Source organism: Acomys minous, assembly GCF_964271855.1.
Source record: "Acomys minous genome assembly, chromosome: 8".
NCBI classification, from domain to species: domain Eukaryota; kingdom Metazoa; phylum Chordata; class Mammalia; order Rodentia; family Muridae; genus Acomys; species Acomys minous.
This window is the reverse complement of record NC_140489.1, coordinates 69,333,168-69,351,987: the sequence shown is the minus strand read 5'-3', so window position 1 is coordinate 69,351,987 and position 18,820 is coordinate 69,333,168. Positions and strand designations below refer to the sequence as shown.

Sequence of the window (18,820 nt, the reverse complement as noted above, 5' to 3'; positions counted from 1 at the left end):
GCGCCTTGAAAGTTATTAATACGCAAAAGAAAACATGTGAGGAACCATTGAGAGTTAGCTTGGCTCCAGACAAAATTATATAGCTGATCAGCTTATTTACAGGTCTTCTTTACACAGACATTCATTCTCCTTAAATATCTTCACACCCACTTCTTTATCACAGTCACACTTTGGGAACCTAGCACCTTATTGGGAAGGTCATATGTTCCTGTGCTATCAACCAGTTTGTTCTTATTAATTTCCTGTGTACCTAGAAGTTTGCCACAATTTAATTATACCAGAATTTAAAACATACTGTTCTTAGGTACCCATGTCCTGCCTAGGTTGTCTAGACAATTTACAGAGTTATTTTATATATTCTGTGTCACTGTTCTAGAGGCAGTGGGAGCTCGGAGAATGGAGGCGATGTAGGAGGTAAACTGAAGTCTTCTGCAGCAGCCATCTTTATTCAGAGGATCAGACAATTTATACTGAAGGTTAATAAACATTACATGAATAAAGTTCTCTTCAGTTCAACTTTTATACAATCACAAGGATATGCCACAGTGTAAAATGTGTGTTTTTTTTCCTATGGCGGCATATAAAGGATAGCTCAAACATTTAATTAACTAATATCAGCAAGCAGTGAGTAATCTGAAGTAAATTTACTCATGTCCTTTAAACCTTGCAGGAGCATTAAAAAAAAAAAACTACACATCCCAAGAACAATTCTCTGTTTTTGAAGAAACTGTGGTCATGAGACTCTTGTCTTGTTTTCTTGGAGGGTTCTCACAAATACTCAGAACACCTGGCTCCATTCCTGGACTGTGTTCTGACAGTCTTGAACCAAGCTTCCTTTTTTTTCTAATTGTATAAAAACATTTTATTTTATTTAAAAAATTTTTTTATTAATTTATTCTTGTTACATCTCAATGGTTATCCCTCCCTTGTATCCTCCCATTCTTCCCTCCCTCCCATTTTCCCCTTACTCCCCTCCCCTATGACTGTTCCTGAGAAGGATTTCCTCCCCCTGTATATCCTCATAGGGTATCAAGTCTCTTCTAGGTATCCTGCTGTCCTTCCTCTGAGTGCCACCAGGTCTCCCCCTCCAGGGGACATGGTCAAATGTGAGGCACCAGAGTACATGAGAAAGTCATATCCCACTCTCCACTCAAGTGTGGAGAGTGTTCTGACCATTGGCTAGATCTGGGTAGGGGTTTAAAGTTTACCGCCTGTATTGTCCTTGGCTAGTGCCTTAGTTTGAGCAGGACCCCTGGGCCCAAATCTGCCTACCCTAATGTTGTACTTGAGAATAGCAAAAGAGCCAAGCTTCTTTTATGTACCACTTTACTATCTTAGCCTTCCTGCATCTTGGTCAATGCTGTGTGGGCTCCACCAAACTTTATACAAGTACAACTTGCATCTCCTGCCCAGGAAAGTCTTTGTATTGACACTTCTGAAGAAATCGACTGGTAACATGAAATGCACAACTCAGAGTGGCAGTAGAGTGAACACATGTAGCCAGGAGGAGCCATGGATAAAATTTGGACTTCATGTCAATGTAGACAAGACCACTTTTTTTTTTTTTTTTTGCAAGACTACTTTTAACGAGGATTTTCTGAAAGGATAATGTAATGTTAAAACAAAGGGAATTAGTTGAAAGGACAAATAAAAATAAATAAAGGGTATTTCACAGGACCTAAGCCAGAAAGAGAAGGATGGGAAGATGAGAAAGTACCAGGAGGTTGCAGAGCAGGGCAGGGTTGCAGAGTGGAGAGGAGAGGGGATGATTGAGAGAGAATACAGAAGGCAAGGTTATTGTCTGTTGCTACCTCATTTTGCAATTCTCTGAACATTTTGCAGTCGAGAGTTAATGATGCTCACTGAGAAAGTAACCTGGCAAACTTCCCATCTCAGAGTAGAGATGATGTACCTCCTTCCTCCTGCTCTCAGTAGAAAATGGATTTCTTAGAAACTGCATGCCAATTTTATGCCTTGTTTTTCTAATCTCCACTTCTGATGTCTTTCTCTTTCTTTGATAAAACAGAAGTAAGTAGGGTTTGCTTCTCAAAGTACTTAAAACCCTCAGCCTGGGAGCTCTGAGAACAAGCAGAAGGCATGACATGTGAAGAAGAAAGGTATACATGACCTTATTTGAGACACTGATGAAGTAGATCCTCTTTGCCTGATGCCTGCCTTATATGCAGGGGCTTCGGATGAACCACAAGAGATTGTGAAACCAAACCAAATGACATTATGTGGAGGTGAAGCACAATATACCATTTAAAACGTTGAAAATGGTCATGAACTTTTATTAAGGAGTCTGCTTGCAAATGGCAGCAGAAACTTATTAATAACTATGACAAATTTGGGGGAGTTATTTATTTTCATCAAAATAAGCTCCTATCTTCATTCCTCCTCTTAAAATCTCTGTCACTGAACCACGTAGGCTCACAAACTAACATATTACCTGCTGTTTCCTTCAGTGGGGCCTAGTTGTCTTTGTCTAGACATGCCTTAGACTGGTGCAAAGCTGAGTGTTTGGCATGAAAACATTTGCTAGGGGACATAGATATAGACAACAGTCCTCTGAAGAGTGTCTTGATTGAAACATTTGGGGTGTTTACGTTGTCCTTTTTAACTGTCACAGCTTCACTGAGGCATGGCTTACATGTCATACAGGCATCAGTACCATTTAGATACAGAATGCAGCTCTTGGGTGAGAAGTTCCCTCCAGCCTGATCATGGTCAGGCCTTATATTCCTGGTCCAGGCAGCCATTAAACTGTTACATATTATGTATTCATTATTCTCAAAGTCTCGTGTAAGAGAATCATGGTCCTTTCTATTGGACTTCTTTTAGGATAGCTTTGTGGTCTTTGACCATAGCATGTGCCATGCATGTGTCACTTGCTCATTCTCCATTAAGATGAGCGCCATGCCAATATAGAAATATGCTAAATTTTATTTATCCTTTGATACTGGAAATTTTTCTAAGTTTTGATCATTACAAATAATTTGATGTCCGTGTACCTACAAGTTCTTTTTGTGCATATATGTTTTCATAACTGAAAAATATTTAATTATTTGTATTTTATGTATTATGTTTTGCCTAAATGTATGTATGTGTACCACAAACTCACCAGGTGTTTGTGGAAACCAGAAGAAGGTGTCAGATTCCCTGGGACTAAAATTACAAAGGGTTGTGAGCCACCATGTAGGTGTAGGGAACTGAACATAGATTTAAGTAAAGCAACGAGGGCTCCTAACTGCTGAGCCATCTCTCCAGCTCCTCTTTTCACAACTCTTCAATATATTCCTGAGAATGGAATTGCTAGGAGATGTGGAAAATAAATCTTTAACTTTTCAGAAATTTCCAGGCTTTTTCCAAAGTAACTATCTTTTTAGATACTGGTAAGAATGTGTGAGAATTCCACTATTTCAATATTTTCACCAACCCAGAATATCATCAGCTATGCTTTATTCTTTAAAGTAATACCACAACAGGGGAGTTGGCATCTCTGTTAGCTTGTGGGTGCATGGGTGTGGTAGAGGTCTAGTCATTTTAAATTACTGGAACTGGGCTGCAGAAGTCTTATGTCCGTACTACTGCTGAGTATCTAAAAGCTATTCCCTCCTCCCCATTTGCCCTTAGCCCCCTCTCATCCACCCCTAGCCTAGGGAAGCCACTGATCTGGGCAGAACTGAATTCTATATGACTGAGCTGAATTTTACTGAGCCCTCTAAAAATCTCTGCCTATCCCACCCTGTGTGTTCCTTTTGAAAGCATAGTCTTCACCTCACCAGGCCCAGCTTCCTACTTTGAAAGTCATCTAATACCATAATTAAAGCAAAGCTCATTAATACAGCATTTCAGTTCCCTCACAGCAAGGCACCATTCAGCATTTCTGCCTGCTGTCTTTCTCTGTCTTCTTGTGTCATTTGTGTCTGGATACTTGTCAGAGACAGACTTTCTGTGCAAACCTTGGCTATTCATAGTGACCCACTTCCCTGCCTGCTTATTCTTGTTATTGTCCCAGGCTCCCCAAGTCTCTTTTTCTTACGCAGAACTGGACACATGCCTCATGTTCCTATAATGATAAGCTCCTCCTGCAGTAGGGCAGGGGACACTCAGCAAGCCATTTCACACTATGCCACCTTCTCAAACAGCTCGACTCCCCCTGCCAAACCTAGAGCAGAATATTTTGGTGGTATGGGTTATGGCAAATCAACACTGGAATCCTACCATCTGAAACCTTGTGGGTATACAATGCATGTTTTGAACAGAATGTCTAACAAAGGACTCTGACTACACTTGGGTGTTGTTCTAATGCTGCAGTGTTAAAGCTCCTGGGTATTACCAAGAACTCCACTCCATGTAGTCATCTTAGAAGTGTTCCAGCCTTGCCATCTTCTCTGCTCCTCTATCTCTATATGAATCATGTACTTTCCCACCAGGATTAGAAACTTGTCCTCCAGTTACAAAGTTTTCAGCAGCCACAGTAGAGGTTAATACCATTTTATGATGCCCTATTGAACACAAGTCACAAAAATGTGTAGAAAATAGCTTGTTTCCATCTAAAACTAGGCTCTTATTTTAGTACAAAACTTCTTCTTTCTTTCTTTCTTTCTTTCTTTCTTTCTTTCTTTCTTTCTTTCTTTCTTTCTTTCTTATGAATACAATACTCTGCCTGCATGTATACCTGCATGCCAGAAGAGAGCACTAGATCTCACTATGGTTGTGAGCCACCATGTGGTTGCTGGGAATTGAACTCAGGACCTCTTGAAGAGCAGTCAGTGCTCTTAACCACTGAGCCATCTCTCCAGCCCCAAAGCTTCATCTTTCAAACATGATATTTTGTTTTGCTTCTTGCTTGTCTACCTGATTAAGATCTTAAATCCAATTTGGACATTTTCCATATAATAACTATGGTATCTTTAACTGGTTTAATATGTAGATAAATGGGGAATTTATGTATCCTGTTTTTACAATCATCTCTCATGAAAATCAGAAATCACGACTGACATTTCTGTAAAGTAGACTGTAGAGTATTACTGAATCTGTGGGGACTCTTCTTAGAGGGTGTTAGACTTTCTAATAGAACAAAAATTCCTTCTCTTAAGGCTTGTAAGGAGAAGTAGAGACCAGTAATGAATGTCTAAGTAAGTCTAGCATTGACTGAGAATGCTCTTTTTTAAAGTTCTCAATGGGGACAGAAGCCTAAATTTTAAAGCCTTCCTCAGCCAGACTAACTAGCTGACTGGACAATACAGGCGGCAAACTTTAAACCGCTACCCAGATCTAGCCAATGAACATTGTCCACAGTTGAATGGAGAGTGGGGTATGACTTTAACACGAACTCTGGTGCCTCATATTTGATCATGTCCCCTGGAGGGGGAGACCTGGTGGCACTCAGAGGAAGGACAGCAGGATACCTAGAAGAGACTTGATACCCTATGAGCATATACAGGGGGAGGAAATGCCCCTCAGGAACAGTCATAGGGGAGGGGAATAAGGGGAAAATGGGAGGGAGGGAAGAATGGGAGGATACAAGGGATGGGATAACCATTGAGATGTAACAAGAATAAATTAAAAAAAAAAAAAAAAGAATCGGCTTCATCCTAGAGAAGTATGGCCAGGAGTATTTCCTCTTCTTCTTGAGCTTGCTGACAGGCAAGAACAGGATTGTAGGTCACTTCCTCTGCCATTCCTGAGAAGCCACTACCCCCAGCTGTCCGTTGAAAACTGCATGTATTCCCTTCAATTTTAGGGATATCTCTGTCTTTTGTCTTCTGTATTTCTGGTTTCAAACCCAATTCTTGGTCTTGCTGCCTCCTATCCAAATTTTGTTCTTTATCCAGCCTTCATATTTTCAAATTCAATTGAATGCTTTCCCTGGTGTTGGAGTTGCTTTCACTCCCAGATGTGGCTTCTCTAGCTGGCTTCCACTGAACACAAATGCAATGAGCAATGTGCAGACCCAGAAACTTGTGCTTTTGTTGAGAGTCCCAGACCCGCTTCTCTTTCAGAACTTTGCCTCAGCTGATGTATCCTAGTCTCAGCATTTCTCCCTTTGTGGAGATACTAATACAAGCCTGAGACACATTTCTCCATCTCTTCCATGCCCATATTCTTTAAAGCAGCAGCCTGACAAAGTATGATACTTTACTCTTTTTCTCTCAGTTTCTGACCCTGAGGTTTTGTCATTGTTATGGGGTTGTTTGTCTTGATTTCTCCATCTGCTATAGCATCTCAACAGCTGTCACTCTTGTAGGTGGTTTCTTTGGCTGTGCTTACTAGGGGAGCTTGAGAGCAAGGGGAAGTTTTAGCACTACCCCAGACTGTAGGCCTTTGCTAAGGTCTTCTAAGTGAATCTTTCCACTGAAATCTTTGTGAAACCATCTTGAGGATGCTTAAAGAAAATATTTTTGTAATTTTGGGTTTTCATCTCAGTTTTGTGTGTGTACATCACCATAATTTCTAAGTAAAAAGAGTAAAAATAACTTGAAATGTATTGCATCTAAACTGTTAGTTTTGCCTTCCTCTTCACTCCTTTCTTCTCTTTCTACTTTCTCCCCACTTCCAGAATAAATATTTTTGTTCTTAGGATAGAAGTATTCATTTTACCCACAATAATATTATATAAAAACTCAAACTTGGGACATTCAAGGAGACAGTAATTCTATGCTTAATGCTATCCATCAACTTCATTGCAACCAAAGGTGCTTCAGTCCAATTTTTCCACTGGAGAGTGGGACGAGGAACACATTCTTCCTGATGCTGTCCCTACACTCCTCTCTGAATGCTGTCTCACACTTTTGCAGTGGAACACACTTTCTATGGAGTCTGTATAGATGGTTTTAGGAAAAGAGGTTCCTGAAACATCAGCCTTTCAGCACACATGGCAGAATGTTCCAAAGCTTAGTCAAAAGGTAAGCTCTCATATTACAGAAAATGTGCTTCCTAATGTGTATGCTTTCATATGCTTATATTCTACAGAGAGCATGACCTCCCAATATTGAACTTCCTGGAAGCTGAATCCCATTAAAATGTTCAGGGTATAGATTATCTTTTGAGATAGATTTGATAAATTTCCTTTCAAGCTAATGGCTGATTATTCTGATTTTCATATGGCCTGTTTAAAGAAAAGGAAATATACCAGGAGTTAAATACATCACGTATTGCTTTCCTGTTCTACTGATAAATTCTGTGAGATACTCCATGCGTATCCAGTACAAACTGAGATTTGAGCTTAATATGAACTAGCCTCTGGCTGCAATGAACAATTCCAGCTCTGGTGTTTTTGTTAATATAACTTTTCTGACACTGTTAACAAGTGGAAAACACAATTCTTCATGTCTTGTCAGTCTCCATTCCTCCCTTTCATGGTTCCGTTGTGATTATGTGTGACTTGGATACCTTGTAACATTTATTTTGAAATTCTATGAGAATTACAAAAGCGTGTGGTGTGGTTTTGGTAAATCTGGGGCTTTGCCTCCATGCCCAGTTCCATGCTTAAGGAAAGGCCAAATTATAGGGGAAAATAATTCAGAAATGCAGCTTGGAAGGAGACAGAGGAGGTGTCTCGAGCCAACCAGCACCCACACAATCAGTCAGCCTGGCTCACTCAAGCTTTCTGTTCCCTGATGCATCACAGAGATAGAGCAACAAGATGTCAGTCTTTCTGAATATTTCTTCTAAAATGCTTTCTTAAAGCAGTTCTGGATGTCAGGAAATAGAGCCTGCTCTCTGTGACAGGAATATTTGTGCCCACTAAATACTCCTCACGTACATACCCTAATGTTTTCCTGTCTCTCTAAGATTGGAGTCACTGACTATCTGGTCAATCAATGGCAACCAAAAACTATATGTGACGACAAGAGATGGGGACTCTGGAGGCCATTTGTTGAGATGGCAGCACCGCAAAGTGGGAGCCTCAGTGAGGTTGGAGAAAAGAACCCCACACAGTTATTGGACAATAGTACAAGATAGACATAAATGAAATTGTGTTAAATACTAAGATGCCAGGTTAACTTCTTGTTGCATGGTGGAGTACTTTGCTCTCCTGACCAGTCTCCTCCCTGCTCTGCAGTGTTAGGAAGGATGCACGTGTTAAGATGCTGCCCTGTGTGACACATCCTTGTCTTAAGCCAGTGCACTTGGCTGGTCAGTCCTCCTACTGTGTTTATGCTAGTGCCTTTCTGGTTGGAAAAAAATCCCTACCTGTCTTCATCCACTGCTGAAGATATTTGTGGCTCTGTAACAAACCATATCACAATCCTAGGACTTAAACAGTTTACCACAGCCTGTGATTCTACAGGTTGGCTGTTGTGTGTGGCTTAACAAATCACTGTCAGACTCTACTTTCAGCTGGGGCCAGAGAGCCTCAAATGCTTGTTTTATCCTTCCAAGGTCTCTTTCCAATGGGCCTTTAGTCATCATCTGTTTAGTTCATCCTTCCCAGAGGGAATATGGTCCTCACCTGTGCTTGTAGGATACCTGTCAGACTCTCGATGCCAAAGCATACCCTATGGCCAAACCCAGAGCTACTGTGAGAGGCAACTACATAAGGATGGGGATGGCAGTCACGAGTGCTTCCCTGGAGGCTACCATGTAAGAGTCTACCTTCTGTCTATGTTTTTTTGTGAAATAAAGGGGCAAGAAAGAGAGGAGAAGACATCTTGACCACAGTCCATTTCTGCCAAGCCTCATAGAGAACTAGAGCACTGTTTGAGCTACCAGGCCACTCAGCCTGGTTATCACGGCAGTGCAAAGGGTGACAGGTGCTTATCATCTGTCAACTGTCTTGTCAGTGCCGTAGTCACAGCAATCTGTTTCTGCTCCTACAGAGCCTGGCTGACCCCACTTTCATTCCACTTTAATATCCCGTCTCTCCTTTGTTTACTCATGGCTGCTCGTATCGCTGTCTATGTTTGAGCTTTGTTCTTGCTCCAAACTGCTGCCTCATGCGCTCTCTTCCTGTCTCATGGTCACCCTTCCCCCAGAAAAGAATTTGTTAGCATTTCCTTAGTCACTCTTCATTCCCTTTCAAGCCACCAAGTCATCTCACAGCCTTTATACATGCCCCCTATCACTGTGCAGACACCCATTCTGATTCTTTTAGCTGTGGTCAGGCTTGGACATGTGGGGGAGGGGTAGACAAGGTGGCAGATGTTGAGAATGCAGTAGGTGTCCTCCCTTCCATTTAGCTGGCTGTGACTGGATTAGAGGTGGGATGAGAAGGGTGTGTGTTTCCGTTGTCTAAGAACAGCTTCTTTTTTCTTCTACCCAACCACCAGAAAAAATCCGAATAGCGCCTGTTGGATGTCTGGTTAGACAAGGATGGAACAAATGTGCTCCTTGCTCCCATTGCCACTGGCCTCATGCATGTGGGTTTTCTACTAACGCTGTCTTATGCTTTGTCCCAAATCTCTCATTCATATCATGATATCATATTATATTATTTCTCTTCCTGTCATGGCTATTCTCAGAAAAATAGTTGATGTCCATATGATATCAGGTATTAGAAACAACTAGATTTTACCAAAGACTTTGATATTGCTTGATGATCTAATTTCATGCCTTAAAAGCTGTATCTAATTTTCTAAATCCAAAACATTGTAAAGTAATGGGATTTTTCTATTGAGGTATGAAATATCTTTTAAATTATTTGTGATACTTGATAGTAGTAACTATTTCCTGATGGCAAATATTTTGCCTCAGTTGATTTTTTTAACTTATGACTGCTGTACAGAATGAACTCTATTATTGGTATCGTTACTGTTTTATACTGTGTCTTTTTTTGTAGTCCATGCTGGCTTTGAACTCTCAATCCCTCTGCCTTTACCTACCCATGTGTAAAATCAGCCTTTTAAAGATTGTCTCCTCTCTATTATCTTAACTTGTTATTCTTTTATTAGGCCAGAGATGTCATGTGGTATAATTTGAGGAATCCCTTTTCATGTGGAAAACAGTGTGAAGAGACCTCCGACAGAGTGCTATAAGGAACCCTGTGAAAAAATCTTTTATGCATAGTCGGACTCCATCAGCTCTTTAAAACAAAAGTTATCAAGGACAAAGTTTGATAGCTGTGCTTGTATATGGGTTAGCTACAGAGGGGATGGATGTTGAAGGAGAGATGCTGGGTTCTTGCAGGATATGACAGAGTAAAATGAATAGAAGCAGCAAAACTTTATATAAGAACCAGCTACCTAGGTCAGTGTGTGTGTGTGTGTGTGTGTGTGTGTGTGTGTGTGTGTGTGTCCTCAGCAGATAACTACAAGCCTGCATTGATGAGTCCTTATCAGTGAGTAGGATGCTAAAATTTGTTTTAAATTTTAAGTACAATTATTGTGTTGGGGAGAGACGTTGATTATAAGATGGCATATGTGTAAAAGTTATGAGGACAGTTTGTGGGTCCTTCCTTCTACCATGTGGGTTCTGGGAATTAAACCCTGGTTGTTGGGCTCAGCAACACCTACATTTTACCACTGAGCCATCTTGTCATCAGCCATAGAACTTACTTTGGGGAATTGCTGGGAAGACAGGATAACTTCCTGTAGGGAGGAGCCGAAGTGGGATTCCTAACAAAGAAGCACGTAATAATATAGCTGTCCTAGACAGCTTCAGCTGTCTATTTGACAGTTTAGAGTCATCTCAGGCAGCCTCAGTTTTGAATCGTCCAGGTCTGATAGGCCTATTGCCATGTGTGGAAGGGATTTACCTTGACTGCTGATTAGTATGACTCCCATACTAGTCCAACCCACAGTGGGTGGTACCATCCCTAGGCAGGTGACTTTGGGCTCTACAAGAGAGCTAACTGAGCATGAGCCAGGGAGTGAGCATGTAGCAAAGAGAGCTAACTGAGCATGAGCCAGGGAGTGAGCAGGTCAGCAAGCAGCTTCCATCCGCAACTTCTGCCTCCGTGGAGTTGCTGCCCTGACTTCCCTTGATGGTTGATTGTTATTTGGAAGTATAAGCCTAACAAATCCTTTACTTCCCTGGGGTGATTTGGCCAGAAATCAGAAATAGAAACAGACAGCAAACTAGAACAGTAGCCATTGTGATTAGGAATTTTCTCCCCTTGCCTGTTAAACGCTTTTCTATTTTCTCTAGTTTTAAAAACATATCAGATAAGATGGTCAGTTACAGTACTTTGAGGAATGCAGATTTTGAGCTTTAATTAGGATACACTGTCACTGGTTGTGCTAGCTGGTCTTATGTCAGCTTGACACACAAACAGTTATCTGAATAGACAGAACCTTGATTGAGAAAATGCCTCCATGAGATCCAGCTATCAAACATTGTCTTAATTGGTTATTGATGGGGGGGGGGGAGACCCCTTGTGGGTGGTGCCCTTCCTGGGCTGGAAGTCCTGGAGTCCATGAGAAAGCAGGGTGAGGAAGGCATGGGAAACAAGTCAGTAAGCTGCACCTCATACATGCTCTCTGTATAAGCTCCTGCCTCCAAGTTCCTGTCCTGTTTTTACCTCCTCTCCTGACTTTCTTCGATGATAAAGAGCAATTTGGAAGGGTAACCCAAATAATCCCCTTTCTCCTCAACTTGCTTTCTGGACATTGAGTTTCTTTACAGCAATAGAAACCCTAACTAAGACACCTGTTATTGTTTATCTTTCCTTAGATATTGTTTCACCATAGTTATTGATTATTTGTAGAAGCCATACTGTGAGATTCTCTTGACATGAAGGAAAGTAGAAACATTTCCTTAAAGCCTCACACAGCTAGCCTGGCTGTTTGTAGAGATCCTAAAAGTCTATGCGGTCCATACCTCAGACGGGCTTTTCTTAGCTCTCTTTGTGTGACCTGCAGTCATACTGATGTGACTGTGACTTTGTAGAGGATTTGTCTCTAATCTTCTCTCCATGGCCTCAGATACAAATCTGTGAAAAGCACAGGAACAGCTAGGGGTGACAGTCACATGCTTATTCCTTACAGACTATGCCTGAGTTGGACACTGGAAATCCGTCAGGATAATGCCACATCCAGGGGTTGTGCAGCCAGAAAGGCCAGCTGCTGACGTGCTATCACTGGCAATAACTGGTGTGTCATGGGGTCCAGGTATATCGCTGTGTTGTTCACTGGCTTGGAGAATGTAAATCGCTGTGTGCACTCAGCTTTGACCTCCCCTCTCCCCATGCTGGACACAGAAAACCTCAAAAAGCACAGAAGAAAAGTGCCTTCCTGTTCTGCTGAGAGATGACTTTTAACAATTAAAATGACTTCAGTTCTCATTTGAGAGAAAAACAAGGTTTTATTTTCCTTCTAAAAACAAAGACGTTTTAAGTAAGCCACAGGACAGGTTTTGCATGCATCTTTTGTCAAAACTTGATATTAATACATTTTTATCAACTCTAAAAATATATAGTTGATAATTTTAACAGCATAGATGATTTTAAATACCAAGGTAACTCATCAGAGCATACAATGATCTTTACATGTTTTACAATGTCTAATAGTAAATACTTTTTGAAAATTTCAAGCTGACATGTGTGTAACTGGTATATTATTTTTTTCACATTGGGATTTTATTCTTTTTTATCTAATCACACAGAGAATTTAGTTTTGTTCTGCAACTCTGTCATCTCTCAGTGTAAAGTAGAAAGCAGGGGGCTCCTGGTTAGGAGAGCAATGCAGGAGTTTTTCTTTGAGAAAAATTCAGAACATATTCCTTTCATTGGAGGAAAGCTCTGTTTTCTGGAGCTCTGTTTGATTTTCAGTTTGATTGAGTGCTGGAGACGTAATGCTGACCTTGAGTGCTTGGCATGTCCCCTTTGAGGGCTTATGTAGAAGGAGTGGGTGATTTTTTTTTCCGGTGGGAGTCAAGGATGGGTTGGACCATTGCTTGGCCCTGCCCTAAGAGAATATGCACTGGAGATATCTTGTGGGTGATAGTGCAATTTCCCTTCAGCCTTGAGAAGAGAGCGTGTTTTCCAGTATTATAGTTCCGAATCTCCCAGTAGTGTGAAGATTTAGTTGTTCATGCCTCTTAAGTAAGTACTTTATTTTTTCTAAAACTTGAGGTTTTTTCTTTATAGTGTACACTGATTTTATGTGCAGTTTATTAATTCCATGTATACTTTGGAAGGCTAAAGATAGTTGAGTGATGCCTCATACTATATGGTGCTTGTCTCATTGTCTCTGTTTGGGGAGAATGAGCACTTAAGACATTAGTCAAAATATGTAACAGATGAAGAACTTAGAAACTGTGTGTAGATATTTAAGATCCCACAGGCATTGTGCTGTATGGTACAGGTTTGGGGACGTATTTGAGTTTTCTAGAACCTGTTTAGAGGGCTGAGCACATAAATCTAATAGACTTAATTAACGTGATTCATGAACAGGCAGGCATCTAGTATGCATTCCAGACTTTAACTTTGCTGTTTTACCTCAGTATATGTTGTATGTAAGATCTACTTGCTTTCGTACCCTTTTGTGCCTTTTATTCGTATTTTCCCTGAGGCTTTTGTTGAATTAGAATTAGCAATAAAACAGACGGATGTGAGGTGACCTAAGAAAGTGTGATTGTGTGGTAGAGATATGGGCTGTGCACACAGAAAGATGGGGAGCTTTAAATCTTGGTCAGAAATGCTTTAACAAGCTTCTCTACCTGCCTCTCCATGCTTCCTAGAGACAAATGTTTATAACGGACTAAAAGACAGATTTTCTGCGTCTCAGACCACACAGTGTGAATGTTTGAGTCACAAAATAGTATTTGTTGAGCAGAATACCTAAGTTCAGCTGGTTTTTTCTTTTATCTGTTTTGTAATAAGTCCACCAAAACTAAACTTAAATCAAAATTCTGTTGCTAGTGAAACACATGTTATCCACATTTTTACATGTTTGTGCTTTATCCTATGTACTGAGCTGTTATTACAGTTGATTTGGTTATGATGACTAGATTCCATCTGAAAACTGCATGTTATGGTATAAATATAGCCTGGGTTATACTATGGCCAAGCTACCTAAATACAGTCATTTCAAGGGCCTTAAAGCTCTTTTTTGTTCTTTTTTTTCATTCATTCATTCATTCATTCATTCATTCATTATATTACTAGAAATATTTATTTGCTTCCTTCCATGTTCCAAGCAGGCTACAGAAATACAGTGGGGAGTAGGAGAGGTTCAGCTTCTAGCCTGCAGAAATGTAGTTTGGTGGAAAAGATGGCTATTATGGAAATGCATGACCACTTAAATAAGAAAAGTTACACATATAATTAAGGCTGCTGAAGCCACTGTAGGTTCTAATAGTGTTATTCCCTATTGCCCACATATGGGAGCCATTGCTTATGGATGCTTTTCCTTCCTGAGAAGACACATTGAACTTCTCTTTCCAGTTAGCACAGACATCTGTCTCTATGGCTAGGCTCAGGCTTTCAGTGTGGTGCTCCTCTACACTGTGTGACAGGACAGCTCACATAGCCTATTTCCTTCCTTCCTTCCTTCCTTCCTTCCTTCCTTCCTTCCTTCCTTCGTTCTTATGGCTTTACTTGTTTATTTTGAGACAAAGTTTCACTTGTAGCCCAAGAAGAACTTGGACTCACTATATAGCACTAGATGGCCTTGAACTCCCAACCATCCTCCTGTGTCAGACCCCCAGGTGCTGAGATCATGTTACATACAAATATGCACACAATAATATAGGAACATTATGTGTAAAATGAGAAATTTTAGGAATTCGGAAGTGATGCTGGAATGATCAACTGACATTTCTTGGAAAGGACCGCTTAAGTGACTTATGAAAAACAAGTAGGACTTTAGGAAGCAAATAGGGTGGATAAGGGTTTCCAGGTAGAGAGGTGGCATAAGTAAGACAAGAAAGTGGGCGATTTCAAGGCATATTGAAGGATTAACCCAGGAAAAACAGAAAGCAATCATCCAGAAAATAGTTATGAGGAAGTGGAAGGAAGTTGGTGGAATAAGTCAGTCCAGATCATTAAGGGTGTTCAACACCTATTACAGGATGTTTTGAACTAATATGGTGACTCTCAATATTTGACCAGAAAAAATAATTAATCAGCACTGTTGAGGAGAGTGGCTGCAGAGGGGGGCCTGGAACCCAGAGCTCAGCTGGCTCTGAATCTGTAGTGTAGGTAAGATGACCTCACTTGTCAGTGTTCATCTGCTCCATCAATGTTTAGGGTTTGAGGAAACTTGTGGCGATGCTCGGAACTCTCCCAGTGAGCATCTTCAGAATGAAGAGGCCACTACCCTCTGAAGACCCAGGGTGCTCACTTCCCAACTGGCTTCAAAGCCAGGCTTTCCAAAAACATGGTTGCCTTCGGAGGTCCTGAACCCAAATATTTAAAATGGAAAAATCATAATAATAGGAAACAGGACAGATTCTGCTTGACATCACCACAAATATTTCTGAACTGATTTTAGATTTATGAATAAATGATTAATCCCAGTCTCTGGTTAAATATTTAAAACTCAGCTCCTTTTTAGAATTCATGTATAATAGAAGGCTGATTTTTCTGAGCTGCACATTTCGCTCTTCATTTCTGTCTTTTAATACATTATAATTATTCTTCTTATCCCATCCTTTTTCAGTTCCCTGCATGCGAAATTATTTAAACGTCGCGCAGAAATCTCCTGTGAAAGAAGAAAAGGAAATTCCGTGTGTGGGTCTCAGCAGGAGTAGAGCTGATGCCACTTAAAATAATGCTGAAAAAGAAGCAGTTATCTGCAGGGAGGGTGCCCCTGCTCCTCTTCCTGTGCAGGATGATTAGCGCTCTGGACGTACCTCTTGATCGTGAGTATTAGCACTTTAAAGCTCTTAGGCCAAGAGGCCAAACCGCCCAGCATTTACCATCACCCTGAGCTGTGTTGATGAAGAAAGTGTCTGCGTGACACCGAAAAGCTAATCAAAATTAATTTGGCTTTTACCTTCAGCACCTGGTGTTTACAAAGGCACTGGAGAAAGGCCATGGGAATGTCTGGCTGGGCTGTTCTCTCTTTTATTATCTTTTTTTTGCCTCAGGTGTCTTTTGTTCACAGCAGTGGGAGTGGTCTTGAGAAGGAACTGGTACAGGCTGCCCTAATCTTCCCAGTGGGCAAAGCTTTGTGGAAGGACCACGTGAACCACTTTACACGGATGGTGTAAACCCCCACTTATTGTCCTCATTGTGTCACCTCTTCCCTCATTGCTAAGGCATCTCTGAAAAACAAAACAAAACAAAACAAAACAAAACAAAAAAACTAGAGGAAAGTCTAGTCAACTCCAGATCCTTTGAATCCCCAAATCACCCATACTTCATACTTTGTTTATCCTGCTTCAGACAGACACACTCATTTCACTCTCTAATTTTGCATCCTAAACGTGATCAGGATGGAGGAGCAATCGTGTCATCAACACGCCTAGCAAACAGTGATTTTTGGCTTAAACTATTTGATCAACACCAAAGGTGCAACATTTTGATGCTGAGACAAGACCTGCAAAGTCACTGAAAGGAAGTGGCAAACAGGGGCTACTGCATTTCTCTCCCTTATTCCCCCCCCCCCAAAGTAAAATTAACATTACAGTCTCCCTAGCCTGAGTGCTTTGTTTATAGAGATAAAGACAATATTGGTTTCCAGCTGCATATGTTCCTGTAGCAGAAAACAGAATTTCAAATCTGAACAATGACTGTACTTCACAATTGATTTACCCTTTATCCCCAATCTACATGACCTCTTTAGAGCCATTAGCTTCCCGAGTAGAACATCTGTTTGGCAAGCTTTCTAAGGTGCAAGGAAGATAGCTGTTTCCTGGGATCAGCCAAGTGCTGCTGCAGAGGTTGCCACCTTCAGTGGGAAGAAGAGACGGGGTTCCTGCACACTCAGCACGTTTCCTGGACCATGCTTCTCTCCACTAAAGGGCCACAAAACACAGCATTTGCATTTTAAAAGTTACTCATCCAACGATTTTAATTTAAAATATGTAGATATATTTAATTGAAATATGCAATTGCCTGCTTAGAGCAGGAATATTTAAGTAAGCTTTTGCTCTGATGGATGCACTGGAAAGAGGGAAAAGCAAGGAGAGAGATGCTTTGTTCTCTGTTGTGTTAAATGTATTCCTCCTTAATCTGACTGCTCAATCTAACTATCAGAGGAAACAGGCACCTAGGGCTAACTTAATTATGGCAGCTAATGGAGAAGAGGCACAGCCATGATGAAAATAAAGTCACGGGTAGCTTAGGCTCTCCTGCATTAACCTTTGCAAGTAGTAATGACAGGCAGCCCGGCAGAATGATTGAAATTGCATGCAAACACATTTTCGTGCCACACACCCTTTCTTCAGCGCACACAATGATCCTGTCTATATACAGGACCCAGCAATCTGGGTGACTGAGAAATCCAAAGCAGAAATATGCTAATAGCATAAAGCCATCTTGCAGAGTAACCATAGAAATGTGCAAATCTTGCATCCGTGTTGGATTTGACTTGGAGCATTGTAACAACGGTGTCCCATTGTGAGGTATCATTATCACGTGCATCACCATGTCTGGGATAATAAGATCAGACACTACACAGAATGTGACAACTCAGAATAATTGTGGATTTTATCTACTTTTCAAACTGAGCAAGTTATCAGTGCAGCACCATGTGTATAGGATGGAATTAGCCATTTCTAACCTGGAAGAGCCTTTCTCCCGCCCCCCCCCTTTGCCCCCACCACTACCCCGCCGCTCGCCCTGTCCATGCAGCATAGCCTTTGTTTTTCCATATGCTGATGGGAGAAGCTGCTGCAGGGGCAGACTAAACCACGAGTACCACTTCGCTTCACTTGTATTGTCATAATTTTAATTTTCACAATATGGGTTTTTTTTCCCTAGGTCAAAATGAGTAGACAAAATGCCCCGTCTTTCCCCCCCTCCACCCCCCCCCCTTTTTTTTAGTCCTTAGGGCAATAACATTCTCACTACTAACATCTGATTTTCTTTAATCTTCTTTGCCCACTCACCTGCTGATACTGATGGGGAAAAAAGCAAAGCTTCTTGATGACTGTAAGTGCCTCTCTACAAACTACTAGGCGGTGTGACAATGTGACCATGGCTTTGTTTCTTGAATTAATAGTGTGAATCAAACAAACACCATCATCTTTTGTGATTAGTGCTTTTTAAGCATGTGGCTTACTCTAGCCAAACACCTCATTTGAATGCTAAGGCACAAATGTAATGTATAACCTGCATGAATTGCAGAGACTCTGATACTCCTTTTGCCAGCCTGCTGTTCTGCTAACATCCAAGCTGTATTCCTCTCTGATGTAACTCAATGAGACAATTCGAACATATCTGGGGGAGAACAATTATTTTGTTTTAAATGCCATCAACTAGAACAGGCACAGTTCTTTTGCAGAGGTTTAGAAGCTGGGTGCATACAGAAGCCTCATTCAGCTCCCTCTTCTATGGCTTTAGCCTTCAGATCTGGGTGGGACAGTGTTCCTAGGTGTTTCAAGTAGAAAAGCCCTGCAAGTTAGAAGATTGTCTTGAAATACACAGAAGGCAGACCTCTTCAGTCCCTTCGTTCCTGGGAGGCTTCCTTTAGCAAACATTTCTGCCTCTTCTGACTGCTGGGTAGCATTTATCATCCAGTGAAAAGATGGTCCATTTTCAGACATTTTCCTTTGATGTTGACTAAAACAGAAATCTTGGTAAGTCACTTATTACTACAAGGCTTTTTGTTAATTGCCATAGGACCTAAGCATTATTCAAAAAGGTACCTCCAGATGGCAAACTCCTGGTACAGCTGCAGGCACAGGGAGGAAGACTTGCATTTGAAACCACCAAATTTGCCTGTCTGGCACTGTATTATTCCACATCACCCACCTACCACCCCCA

At 41.1% G+C, this 18,820-nt stretch overlaps 1 protein-coding gene across 32 annotated transcripts in view; it reads left to right on the top strand.

Moving 5' to 3' along the window:
* The window catches only part of NRCAM (neuronal cell adhesion molecule), a 269,027-nt gene that overhangs the window by 176,356 nt on the left and 73,851 nt on the right, over positions 1-18,820 (top strand). For 23 of the 32 annotated variants that reach the window (XM_084793751.1, XM_084793732.1, XM_084793730.1 and 20 more), the window contains 2 exons: positions 15,549-15,750; positions 17,969-17,986. In XM_084793751.1, the coding sequence (XP_084649877.1) occupies positions 15,645-15,750; positions 17,969-17,986 (124 nt within the window). In that variant the 5' untranslated portion in view covers positions 15,549-15,644. The remainder of the gene's footprint in view (positions 1-15,548; positions 15,751-17,968; positions 17,987-18,820) is intronic. The other 9 variants (XM_084793731.1, XM_084793759.1, XM_084793752.1 and 6 more) reach the window with 1 other exon arrangement.